The sequence below is a fragment of the Stenella coeruleoalba genome (genome assembly GCF_951394435.1).
Source record: "Stenella coeruleoalba genome assembly, chromosome: 3".
In the NCBI taxonomy this organism is placed as follows: domain Eukaryota; kingdom Metazoa; phylum Chordata; class Mammalia; order Artiodactyla; family Delphinidae; genus Stenella; species Stenella coeruleoalba.
The window spans coordinates 106903293-106916927 of NC_137148.1; the positions used below are offsets into that span (position 1 = coordinate 106903293).

Consider the following 13635-nt stretch of genomic DNA (forward strand, 5'->3'; position numbering starts at 1 on the left):
AAAAAGGAATGTTGTATTATTTTTATTAGTTTACAAGGAATGCTGAGTTGTACATTTCTGTCCTGGATTCCTGTACACAGCATTTTAAGTTTTGAAGTTTTTTTCTTAATTGACATAGTAAGTGATTTCAGTAATTAAGTTGAAAAGAAGATTTGACTCTGGCCTGTGTAACATACAGAGTGTTTGGTTCTAACAAAATACCCAGTCCTGCTCCTCTTAAGAAAGGGCTTGGTATTACATAGCTCTAACATCACGCATCTGAGATGTTGCACTTCTCAAGGAGAAAACAGTCCGTTCCATTTCTTCACTATTTTATTGCTTTACTTTTTACAGTTTGGTTTGAATCCTGAATCTGAGCTATCTTTCAGAATGAGGCTCTAATTTACTTACCAAAAGACTCCCAGAACTGTAGAACATAAAGGGTAAAGAGATCTCATCTATGAGAGATATATTCTGTATGACTGTGCTTATCTTGAAAAGCTGCCAGGTTTGCTTTTATGCTCTCAGTGCCTCAAGTGAGAATCAGTTAGAGTACCTGCTGTTTTGAATAGCGGATAATGGTGGAAGGTCAGAATTTAGACCACCACAGTGTTCAACAAGCAAGTATGATTTTAAAACTACAACATAGACAAGATTTGCTTTTTAGTTTGATATGCATTGGTTAACTAATGAACTTGACTAAAATAATTCATGTTATAGCACAACTAAGCCTTACTGAATATTAGTAAAGCAAAATTCTTCTTTGGTGGAAAATTCAGCATTTGACCCCATAATTATAAAATATCATTAACAAGAATGTCTTGGAGAAAAAAATAAAAACTTTTAGGAACTAAAATTCTCAGGTTAGATATCTATTAATTCAAATATAAATGTGTCCACAAAAGTACACAATAAACAATTAACCTCTCTGCTTATTTTCAAGAGTCTAAAATATTGCAGAGAAGCTATTTCATTTAGGCATTCTTTAAAATTAGTTCCTGGATGAATTTTTGATAAATGATATGTGAAATGAAAGCAAAGAAATTAAGCTAAATCATATCCTAAATATAATAAGATATATTTGTATGAAATATTTTGAAGCAGAAAAACTATCTGTCACAGCACATAAAATAGTGTAAATAGAATATATCACACTCCTGCCATAGACTATTGAATTTTCAAGAACTTACAAACATTTCAGAAATCTAAATTTTTAAATAAAGAAAGAATAGGAAAATAGTATTTGGGGAGTTGTAACAAATTCGGAGAGTTGTAATAGACCTGCTTGAAATCTTAGTTTAAATTTATGATTCCCAAAGTATTTAGTAGGTTTGAGTCATAAGTTAATTTTAACTTTACAGTGATTTTCAGTTTGTTTTGAACACCAAGGCCAGAGTAAACCCCCTAAAATAACCTTTTTATCTTATCAACCTGCTGGTCAACTGCTGAATGATATCTTTTTCCCTCCAAATATGGAGTCCTGGCATTCAGGATCTGGTTTTTCTGTCTTTAAAATCTTGTTCCCTACTCCCTACCCTTATATGCCTCCTCCCATCTGACTGGTCTTCTCACCCTTTCAAGACTGTCTTTCACATCAACACTTACTTGTTCTGTCCTTATCAACCTGCTTTCTTCCAGCCTTTACTCCAAATATCTGGATAGGTAGTCACACTATCACCTTCAAGATAGATTACTCCAGTCGCTTTAAGTATGCCGCATGGATTTGATATTTCTGTGTAATTTGTTAATAACATGCTTGTATCTAAAAACTTCAGCCATTCTATAGAAATGGAAAGTCCTTAAGAATGTGGTAGTTTTGCCTCTTTATCTGTCTCTGGGTGGCCACAAGTATAGAGTTCTCTTCTTTCAGTGTTGTGTTTATGCTGTTTTATCTCACTATTTTTTGTTTGTTCCCTCAACTTTTCCCTAGAAAAAGTTAAATGTATTCTGGATACCTAGAACTTATTCATACTGAGGTAAAAATGACTGATAACAAGGGAAATATGCCCACTGAGAGTCTCTGTATTGCATCAGGGGCCAAGGCTATGTGATGAAATAATGAAGTACTAACATGGCTTGTCGGCATACAGCAAAGCATAAGTGAGGACAGGCTTTAAGATAGGAGGCACTAAATTCATACCATAAGCTCATTACTTTAATTTTTCTAGCCTGGTTCATATAATGGTATAAATAATGATTTTTAGCTTACAGTTTTCTGCTGTAGCTACTTAATCTTGTGTAATCACATGTGTTTTATTTAAAGTAATTTTAAAATAGTTAAATTTATGAAACAGATTTTCTATTTTTATCAGTCTTCTCATCACTATAAATAAGCCATACACTATTTCAATTATAAGTTTAATATTAAAAGTACCTAAAGTATATTTTTCTTCAAATCATTTCTGATGTTCTGTTAAAAGAGCTCTCTCAAACCTTATTGACTTAACCTCAAAAATGTGATGCCTTCCCCTTATTAGTTATTATACCCTTGTTTTCAGCATGTTATTTGCACAGGGTTGTGGTGCAAGGTAGAAGGGGATAAAGAATGCAGAACCAAACTAGATCCACCAATGGATGGAACTGATTGTGACACTGGTAAGGTAAGTCATTGGTGCTGCCTGAAATTAATAAGAATATTAAGTGAAACTTAAGAAACTTGCATTTTCTCCTTACTAGTTATGAGTGTAACTGGTAAGACATTTTCTTCTGCCAGTTACATATGTATCTTAACACCAGTGTAATACTTTCAGTATATATAAAGTTTCAGCATTTCCTCTATTTTCAATTTTAACACTTATATTTTTACAAATCCATGGGTTTTTAAAATACCAATGCAGTAATTTTTTATTGTTGATTATGACAATGTGGAGAGTTGGATGTATGTATTACTTTAACAAAAATGGAATATTTTACTATTAAATTACACATAAGTAAAAGATTCACAAATAAATCATAAATAGTAAAACTCAGCTAATGAATCCTTTAAAGTATAAAATATTGTCTTAGGAGAGCCACCAGGTATAGTTTTCCCTTGTCATTTCAAGCATCATAAACAAAATATTCTGGGGGATTAGTAAACATTTGGCTGTCTAAGTTGTTTAATCTAATGTGTTTCATAAGGCTATGGAAATGTATTAGTACATATTTCCAGATCATTTCAATTGCTGTTGAAAATTAATTTTCTTTTGAAGAATATTAAGGCATTAGATCCCATATAAACTTGTAATTACAGTTAATTTAATCAAAAGATAACCATTCAATAGTTTACATAATTTTCTAATTTTTATTCTATGAAGGGAAAGTAGAACAGTTATTACTTTACTCATTAGATGTAAGATCAGAAAACTTGCCTCTGAAGAACATGAATTTTTATTACATTTGAAAACAATCAACAACATAAAGATTACTTGGGGTGAATTACTTAGTGAAAAAAATTAAGTTATGTAGAGGGCTAGTTTAAAAGCACATCAATTTGAAAAATGGACAGAAATGGAAATCTAGCAATTCCACTTCTAGAATTTTGTCCTAAGTAAATACTTACACCTGTGCAAAAAGATAGGCACGTGTGCATGTACACACACAAACACACGCACACACATGCTTATGTCAGGATGCAACTTGCTGTGGTGAGAAATGAGGTACAACAAAAATATTCATCAGGAGAGGAATGGTTCCAGTGTAGCTGTTAACAGAATGAGGTAAATATATATGTATTAAACTGAAAACATCTACAAGACATGATAGTTAGTATAGAGACATGTCAGAAAAAACTGATACTTTATATGATACCATTTGAGAGTTAGGGAAAAAAACAATTTGCATACAGATGTGAGTATACACACAGAGTGTATATTTTTAAACTCATAGAAAATGGTTTGAAAATATAAACGCCAAACTATAATTAGCAGTTGATTCTTGGGAGGGATGTGGAATTGATGGATGGAATAAAGCAATGGGAACTGAGGGTGAATATAACTTTTCTCCTGACATTTCTGGATTGTTTGACATAAGCATATAGTCATATTACTTCTGTGATTTCTTTAATGAGAAAAAGAAAAATGTACAGCATGTAGTCATATTACTTTTGTGATTTCTTTAATGAGAAAAAGAAAAATGTACAAATTAAGTCCCAAATAATAAACAAGGACTAGAAATGTTTTATCACTAGATATAATCTGTAAGAAAATGGTTCCTTGAAAGAGAACTTCTGTGAATATCAGTCAGTTGTTTACAGACTGCCAAACGTGTTTTCTGTGAGCTTATATGGAGCGTCAGAATTTGGATTTGTATTATTTTTAAATTATACACAAAAGTACAATAATGTATGTATATTGGGCAAGCCTCATGGTATTATGCTGAGTAATTTATTGCTTGAGTCATAAAACTCTGCACCAGCAATAATTTCCATCATCCCTGAAACACAAAAGCAGTAATAAATAGAGATAACCAAATATTCAGCCACATGTCTTCACACATCACACAACCCATTTGTCTTACTTAGTTCTTCATTAGCAATATAAAATCTGTTCATTTTTATAATCTGGTGTCCTAAATATTTTTCTACTATTTTTTTCTTCTGATATTTATGAGAATAAATTGCATTCTTTAGTTCTCTAAAATAAACTTATTTTTTCAGCAATCAAAATTTTAATTACTCATTAAATGTAAATGTTTTATTTCCCTATAATTGTGCTAATGATACTCTCTTAGTGGTTCTGTAATCTTTGTGTATTGAAATAACTAATGAACTTCTCAGTTCCTCAGGCCATATGGGCTTCTTCAACTATCCATCTGTTCCAGCTGTTGTAGGAGCCATCATGACAATAGCTTCCAACACTCTGCAGTTGAGGGCTGTAGGGATAAAATATTTGGATGCTTGCAACCTCGCGCTAAACACTGCTAGCTCAGTACATGGCAAACCAAGAAACAAAGCTGAGAATTTTGTAATGTGTTACACTCTAGTGATGTTAATTTAGGTGTATAACTAGTTCATCTAAGAGTATATAATTAAGTCCGAGAAGGTGCTGACCAGAATTCTATGACTCAAAATGATTTTTTTAAGAGATTTTATTTATTTATTTAATTTATTTTTGGCCGCGTCGGGTCTTTAGTTGCGGCGCATGGGCTCTTCGCTGCGGCTCATGGGCTTCTGTCTAGTTGTGGCGTGCGGGTTTTCTCTATCTAGTTGTGGCACGTAGGCTCCAAGGCGCATGGGCTTTGTAGTTTGTGGCACGCAGGCTCTCTCATTGAGGCGCGTGAGCTCAGTAGTTGTGGCCCGTGGACTTAGTTGCCTCACGGCATGTGGGATCTTAGTTCCCTGACCAGGGATCGAACCTGTGTCCCCTGCATTGTAAGGTGGATTCTTTACCACTGGACCACCAGGGAAGTCCCAATTCAAAATAATTTTGAGGATAGGGATTTATCTACTATTTATAGACAGCATTTTCCAAATTAAAAGCAGCGTGTTTTCTTTCTTCTCCTTTTCTCTACTATCATCTGTATTTACATTTATATTAACAAAGATCCAAGAGTTGATAAATGATTTGGTTTAAACCAAGAAATGTATGTTTTTTACTTAAAATATTTTCTAGGAATTGGAGGATGGGGAAGGAAAGCTAAATACAACTTACTAGAATTTTAGACTGTTTTGAAGGATGCTACATAATATATTTCAATTATTTACTTTCCTAAGTTCCTAAAGGATGAAATTACCACCATTGTTCTTTATTGAAAAAATGAAGGATGTAATATCCTTACAGTCACAAATTTGCATATGGAAACAGTTTATTGCCTTCTTTCTTCCTCTTCTTTCATCTAACAATGTATGTACAAGAAGATTTGTTTGGAGAATAATGTTTCCTTTGTCATCTTCATGAACCCCTTCCAATTGGATGTTTTCATCAACTTTCTAGGCATATTCCCATAGAAATTTGAGAGAATAGAAATATAGTCAAACTTTTTTAGGTCATGTACTGTCCCAGAAATAAACTATATTGTATATTTCCTTAGCATTTTCATAAATCAGACTGAATTATTTGATATGAGAAATTTTGAGTTTTTTAAATCATGCATAATATAATTTTTTGAAGCTAAAAAATACAAATGAAACAAAAAATCCTGCTAGAAAATTCATGAAAAGCAGCATTAGGATCATTTTATGTAAAACCCAATAGACTATTTTGTATAATAGTTTAAACAAAACATTTAACACTTTGCCCAGTGTTGAAACACAGCACCACCTAGAAGACAGAAAAGCAGGTTCTCCTTAGTTTTGTCCAGAGATCTGGTTATCTGCAAGGGGATGAACTTTAACTATTATACTATGCTTTCTTTAAATTTCACTTATTTGTGTATGCAAATTTGGCTTGCATATCTGTTTCCATTTCTCTTCATCTGCCAGACGTGTCTAGTTTAAATGACGTGCAACTCTAGATCTGGGTCTTTCCCAGAATATTTTTAGTCAGCTGTGAACTCTAGCCCAGCCTTTCAATGCCAACTTACTGCTAAATGGGCGAGGAGCTGTGATATGCACTCAGGGAAACACCCTTCACCTAGGCCAAAACAACTTGACCAATTGAAGTTTGACAGCTTTCACACTGGATTTTTTTTTTTTTCCATGAATGGCATAATATCATTAAATCCTTAAAACCAGTAAGTTGTTTAAAAGTTTTCACAAGGTCTGTTTGTTTTCCTCCTTTTGCAATTTTGAGACTGAATCTTCATATAAAATCTCAATTTATTTAATGACAATCTTAGCATGTCAATACACTCTGAGTTGTTGAGGTTTTGTTTTGTTTTTTCCCAAGCCTGGATTTAAAACTCCTTGAATCCAAAAAAGGTTGAATTTAAAATCTGACATTATTAGAGAAAATCTGCAGGAACTGATTATTGCATAGAAAAGCATTAACTGGGCTCACACAAAACTACGTAGCATAGTTTTTAAAATTCTCTCTTCTAAAAACAGCATTTAAAAACATATTATCAAAATAAGCTTTAAAGAAACAGATCAGTTAAGGTCAGAATGAATAGAATTTTGGTGAGATTTCTGGAAACTTCTTAATAAAATTAATATAATGATATATAATTTGTTATTAGTATTTTTATTATAGTTAATCTTTATTAAATCTTTGCTAAGGACTATGCATTGTGCTTAGTTTCATTCAACTTCTGAAAATTCTATTAGGTAAATATCAGTATGATTATCGTTCACATTTTGAAATGGGAAAACTAAGAATCAGAGAGCTGCTATAATTTCTTCAAAATCCCTTATAAATCATGTTGCCATTAGTGCAAAATATCGTTTAGGACTGGAAGGATCAGATTGCTCAACCCTTGTGACTGTACAATCATTTATCTAAAATTTTTTAATCTTTACTTATTTCCAACATGGTTTTGTTTAATTAATTTTTACCTTTAATATGTTTGCTATGATCATGATAGATCTGATTTTCCAGGAATAAAGAGAAATTATAATAATCTGTCTACAAAGTCCTGGCAACCATTCCTCGGTGGCCACAGAAACAGCCTCTTTGGCTGTTTTTGTTTAAAGTTAATAATAAAATAAATATAAAAAAGAGAATGAACATACTCCTTTCTCTTCTTTCTTTGCTGTCTTTCTCAGTTAATAGATACCAAATAACCTATAGAATAATTGAAATGAAATGATAGAATTTCAAAAAGTAAAATTGTTCAAGTCTTTCAAATGAACAGCTTTTGAAAGAAAATTTGCTGTAATGTTAATGCTTGACTTTGACAGAAGCTTTCAGGAAAAAAGAAACAATATAAAGGAAAGTGCTAAAATTGAGTCATACTCTTTCTTTTTAAGTTACAAGGAGAGTACCCTGAATCACTGACAGTTTAAATCAAAATTGCTAAATTTGCTAAAATGTCTGCTTCAGTCTAGTTAAAGACATTTATATCTTATGTACCATTCTTATATTTATACTTGACCCTATGCTTTTTTGGTCCTCTCTTTTAAATTGTTATGTTTCTTAAAATGTGTTAGTTTTTCTTCCTGGCTGTACAACCCCAGATTCCTTCTTTGCCCTATCTCCGTCACAAGTACTGAATTCTCAGGGCTATAGTACAAATATCTGTGTGCTGTTCTTATGACAAGACTGTATGATCTGACATGAGAACTGGACCAGTGTATTACTATGACAATAAGCACGTGTCAACTTATTTTTGGTCTTTTTCAATTCCACACGTTTGGGGCTCTTAGCAGACCTGATTTAATCTCAATTCCAGTGACTCTATAGGCCAGTGAATGATTTTCCGTTGTGCCCTGATTTGTTCACCTAAGACATAACTTTTGGAATAGTGGTGTAAGGCTGGAGAGTGTACCAGCAGGACCTCAGCACCTGGACTCGTGGCTGGAGAGTGGAGCATGTGGAGTCCCTGTAGCCGAACCTGCAGTTCTGGGATCAGCAGTCGAGAGCGCAAATGTCCTGGGTAAACGCAAAGTTCCTGGATTGGGGGAGGGCATTGTTTTCTTCAAGTTTGAAATTAAAAGGTTTTACTGATAAACCATGTTGGGGGCCAAAGAAACTTCTCAAACCTCACTCCACTTTGGAAAACAGAAAAGTCCCTCAAATTATTTTATGTAAAATCTCCCTTCAAAGAAGAAAATAAGACCAAACTTTCTAAGAACAGATAATTAAACACTACACAGAGTGGTGTTTTGAGTACAAATCAAATTTAAAAATGTGTTGAAATAAGCAGGGAGAGATGTGTTAGAAAAAGTAAGTCACCATTAAAAGGAACTGTGAGAGAAGCCGGAAGCTGATAGGACTTCAGAAAGAGAGGGAATGAGGGCAACATGAGTGTCAGTAGAAGCTAAGAATGATGAGGAATGAAATCCTGCTGAGCACGTGTATGGATAGGGAGCGTCCAAGATCAGCTTGCTCGTCTCCATCATTCCTAGAGTGATCCTAGGAAAATGTGGGAGAAAGTCATTTCAGCTTTATGCTTTAACTTTGGTGTGGATTCAGTGGCCCAGTTCCTCAACAAGAGATTTTAAAGAATGTATGTGAAAACCATAGAAGCAACTCCTTAATAATTCTTAGCCCCACTCTTTCATGGGAAGTACAGGCTTTCTATTTTGCCCCCAACTTCTGCCCTTTACCCTTCTATATCATTTTCATGGCAAATGGGCTTTGTTTCTCATGTATTTTGGAAATTAAATGGCTCAAAGGTTGGAAAAAATATATATTTTTAAATAAACATATGGATTTCCTACCAATTACCAATCATTTAATCTGTCCACTTTTTCAAAAGTAGATTTAATATAAAGGATTATACCTTATTAATATATTGCCTTTTGATTTTTTTAAATGAGTAGTTAACATAAAAAAAGATAAAATTGATTATTTGTACTATCTTTTCTAGGCTAGGTTCTGAAGCAAGGGATTGTAATGGTCCCAGAAAACAATACAGAATATGTGAGAATCCACCTTGTCCTGCAGGTTTGCCTGGATTCAGAGACTGGCAATGTCAGGCCTATAGTGTTAGAACTTCGTACCCAAAGCATGTACTTCAGTGGCACGCTGTCACGGATGAAGGTATGACCAACCAGATCGCCACCATCTTAGTTATGTAGACTTCTAGGTTTGCAAGGTGCTTTACAATAGTGGTAAATATTGTTTTACAGTTTATATTCTAGGTATTTCAGAGCTCTGTTTTTTCTACCTTTACTGACATATAATAACCACAAGCACTGACTAAAAATATATTTTAAAAATATAGAGATATTATACACCAATGAGATAAATTTAAAAAGGGTGACAATACAAAATGCTGGTGAGGATGAAGAGAAACTAGATCTCTCATACGTTGCTGGTAGGAAGGTAAAATGGAAGAGCCACTCTGAAAATTAGCTTGGCAGTTTCTTTAAGTAACCAAGCATACACTTTAGAAAACACAGTCTTGGTTATTTATCTCAGAGAAATGAAAATTTGCAACCACAAAAAAATGCTGAAAACAAATGGGCACAGCAGCTTTATTTTTGATAGCCAAACACTGGAAACAATCAAAAAGGTTCTAAGTAGCTGCAGAGTTAGCAAACTGAGGTATATCTGTGCCATGGGGTATTATGCAACAGTACACAGAACACTCTGTTAACATATGCAATGACCTGGTGGATGTCACAGCATTATGCTGAGTAGGAAAACCCAATCTCAAAATGTCTCACACAGTGTGATTCCTCTTATATAACATTCTTGAAGCCACAAAAGTATCGAGATGGAAAACAGATAGATGAGTGGTTACCAGGAGTTAGGGGTGGTGGTGGGAGAGGGATGGGTGTCCCTGTAAAGGGGTAGCACGAGGTAGAACTAGAGATCTTTATGTAAAGTGCAAATTGGCTCATTCTAATCTCCCAGTTAAAGCATTTCAGAGACTTGCCATAACTCTTCAGGTAGAGGCCAAATTTCACAACATGACATGCTCAGCAAGACCTTCTTTAGCCTGATTCCTTCTCTTGTCTCCTGCCTCATATAAAACCTCACTGTCTTTTCCTCTGTGCTCCAGATATTGCCCTTGTTTCACTGCTTCCTACATGTCATGCTTTCTTCCCCCACACATGGCCTCCAAACATACTGTTTCTTTATAGAAAGAAGAATAGAATAGAATAGTCTTCTATTCACACCATCCTTTTAATAAAGGTTAATTCTTTATTTCCAGATGCTTCAACCAACAAACTTTGGAGTCTTCATTTTCCATTTAGTTCTCTTTTACTGTACATTCAAAATAGCAGTAAAGTCACATGAGCCCTATCTTTAAAATACATCCACAATCTGATTATTGCCCAATATCTCCAGAGCTGCCACCCTGATATAAGCAACAGTGTCTTACCTGGATGATTGTAGTAGCTGTCTAACTGTTCTTTTTTTTTTTAATTTTTGCATTTTATTTTCTTTCTTTTTTTATACAGCAGGTTCTTATTAGTCATCCATTTTATATGCATCAGTGTATACATGTCAATCCCAATCTCCCAATTCATCACACCACCACCCCCAGCTCCCGCTGCTTTCCCCCTTTGGTGTCCATACGTTTGTTCTCTACATCTGTGTCTCAATTTCTTCCCTGCAAACCGGTTCATCTGTAGCATTTTTCTACATTCCACATATATGCATTAATATATGATATTTGTTTTTCTCTTTCTAACTTACTTCACTCTGTATGACAATCTCTAGATCCATCCACATCTCTGCAAATAAACCAATTTCGTTCCTTTTTATGGCTGAGTAATATTCCATTGTAAATATGTACCACTTCTTCTTTATCCACTTGTCTGTTGATGGGCATTTAGGTTACTTCCATGACCTACCTATTGTAAATAGTGCTGCAGTGAACATTGGGGTTCATGTGTCTTTTTGAATTATGGTTTTCTCTGGGTATATGCCCAGTAGTGGGATTGCTGGATCATATGGTAATTCTATTTTTAGTTTTTTAAGGCTGTACTGTTCTCCATAGAGGTTGTATCAGTTTACATTCCCACCAGCAGTGCAAGATGGTTCCCTTTTCTCCACACCCTCTCAAGCATTTGTTCTTTGTAGCTTTTCTGATGCTGCTCTTTCTAACTAGTGTGAGGTGATACCTCATTGTGGTTTTGATTTGCATTTCTCCAATAATTAGTGATGTTGAGCAGCTTTTCATGTGCTTCCTGGCCATCTGTATATCTTCTTTGGAGAAATGTCTGTTTAGGTCTTCTGCCCATTTTTGGATTGGGTGGTTTCTTTTTTTAATATTGAGCTGCATGAGCTGTTTATATATTTTGGAGATTAATCCTTTGTCTGTTGATTCATTTGCAAATATTTTCTCCCATTTGAGGGTTGTCTTTTCTTCTTCTTTATGGTTTCCTTTGCTGTGCGAAAGCTCTGAAGTTTCATTAGGTCCCATTTGTTTATTTTTGTCTATTTCCATTACTCTAAGAGGTGGATCAAAAAAGATCTTGCTGTGATTTATGTCAGAGTGTTCTTCCTATGTTTTCCTCTAAGAGTTTTATAGTGTCCAGTCTTACATTTAGGTCTTGAATCCATTTTGAGTTTGTTTTTATATATGGTGTTAGGGAGTGTTCTAATTTCATTCTTTTACATGTAGCTGTCCAGTTTTCCCAGCACCACTTATTGAAGAGACTGTCTTTTCTCCATTGTATATCCTTGCCTCCTTTGTCATAGATTGGTTAACCGTAGGTGCGTGGGTTTATCTCTGGGCTTTCTCTCTTGTTCCATTGATCTGTATTTCTGTTTTTGTGCCAGTACCATATTGTCTTGATTACTATAGCTTTGTAGTATAGTCTGAAGTCAGGGAGTCTGATTCCTCCAGCTCCGTTTCCCTCAAGACTGCTTTGGCTATTCGGCGTCTTTTGTGTCTCCATACAAATTTTAAGATTCTTTGTTCTAGTTCCGTAAAAATTGCCATTGGTAATTTGATAGGGATTGCATTGAATCTGTAGATTGCTTTGGGTAGTAGAGTCATTTTCACAATATTGATTCTTCCAGTCCAAGAACATGGTATATCTCTCCATCTGTTGGTATCATCTTTAATTTCTTTCATCAGTGTCTTATAGTTTTCTGCATACAGGTCTTTTGTCTCCCTAGGTAGGTTTATTCCTAGGTATTTTATTCTTTTTGTTGCAGTGGTAAATGGGAGTGTTTCCTTAATTTCTCTTTCAGATTTTTCATCATTAGTGTTTAGGAATGCAAGAGATTTCTGTGCATTAATTTTGTATCCTGCAACTTTACCAAATTCATTGATTAGCTCTAGTAGTTTTCTGGTGGCATCTTTAGGATTCTCTATATATAGTATCATGTCACCTGCAAACAGTGACAGTTTTACTTTTTCTTTTCCAGTTTGTATTCCTTTTATTTCCTTTTCTTCTCTGATTGCCGTGGCTAGGACTTCCAAAACTTGTTGAATAATAGTGGTGAGAGTGGACATCCTTGTATTATTCCTGATCTTAGAGGAAATCCTTTCAGTTTTTCACCATTGAGAATGATGTTTGCTGGGGGTTTGTCGTATATGGTCTTTATTACGTTGAGGTAGGTCCCCTCTATGTCCACTTTCTGGTGAGTTTTTTTAATCATAAATGGGTGTTGAATTTTGTCAAAAGCTTTTTCTGCATTTATTGAGAGGATCATATGGTTTTTATTCTTCAGTTTGTTAATATGGTGTATCACATTGATTGATTTGAGTATACTGAAGAATCCTTGCATCCCTGGGATAAATCCCACTTGATCATGGTGTATGATCCTTTTAATGTGTTGTTGGATTCTGTTTTCTAGTATTTTATTGAGGATTTCTGCATATATATTCATCAGTGATATCGGTCTGTAATTTTCTTTTTTTGTAGTATCTTTGTCTGGTTTTGGTATCAGGGTGATGGTGCCCTCGTAGAGTGAGTTTGGGAGTGTTCCTTCCTCTGCAATTTTTGGAAGAGTTCGAGAAGGATGGGTGTTAGCGCTTCTCTAAATGTTTGATAGAAATCACCTGTGAAGCCATCTGCTCCCAGACTTTTGTTTGTTGGAAGATTTTTAATCACAGTTTCAATTTTATTACTTGTGATTGGTCTGTTCATATTTTCTCTTTCTTCCTGTTTTAGCCTTGGAAGGTTATACCTTTCTAAGAATTTGTCTATTTCTTCCAGGTTGTCCATTT

At 34.5% G+C, this 13635-nt stretch overlaps 1 protein-coding gene across 1 annotated transcript in view; it reads left to right on the plus strand.

Annotated features, from left to right (window-relative positions):
* ADAMTS19 (ADAM metallopeptidase with thrombospondin type 1 motif 19) overlaps nt 1–13635 on the plus strand; it is a 280168-nt gene that overhangs the window by 163220 nt on the left and 103313 nt on the right. The window contains exons 11-13 of the mRNA XM_079916812.1: nt 2478–2579; nt 8300–8430; nt 9367–9539. Of these exons, the coding sequence (XP_079772938.1) occupies nt 2478–2579; nt 8300–8430; nt 9367–9539 (406 nt within the window). The remainder of the gene's footprint in view (nt 1–2477; nt 2580–8299; nt 8431–9366; nt 9540–13635) is intronic.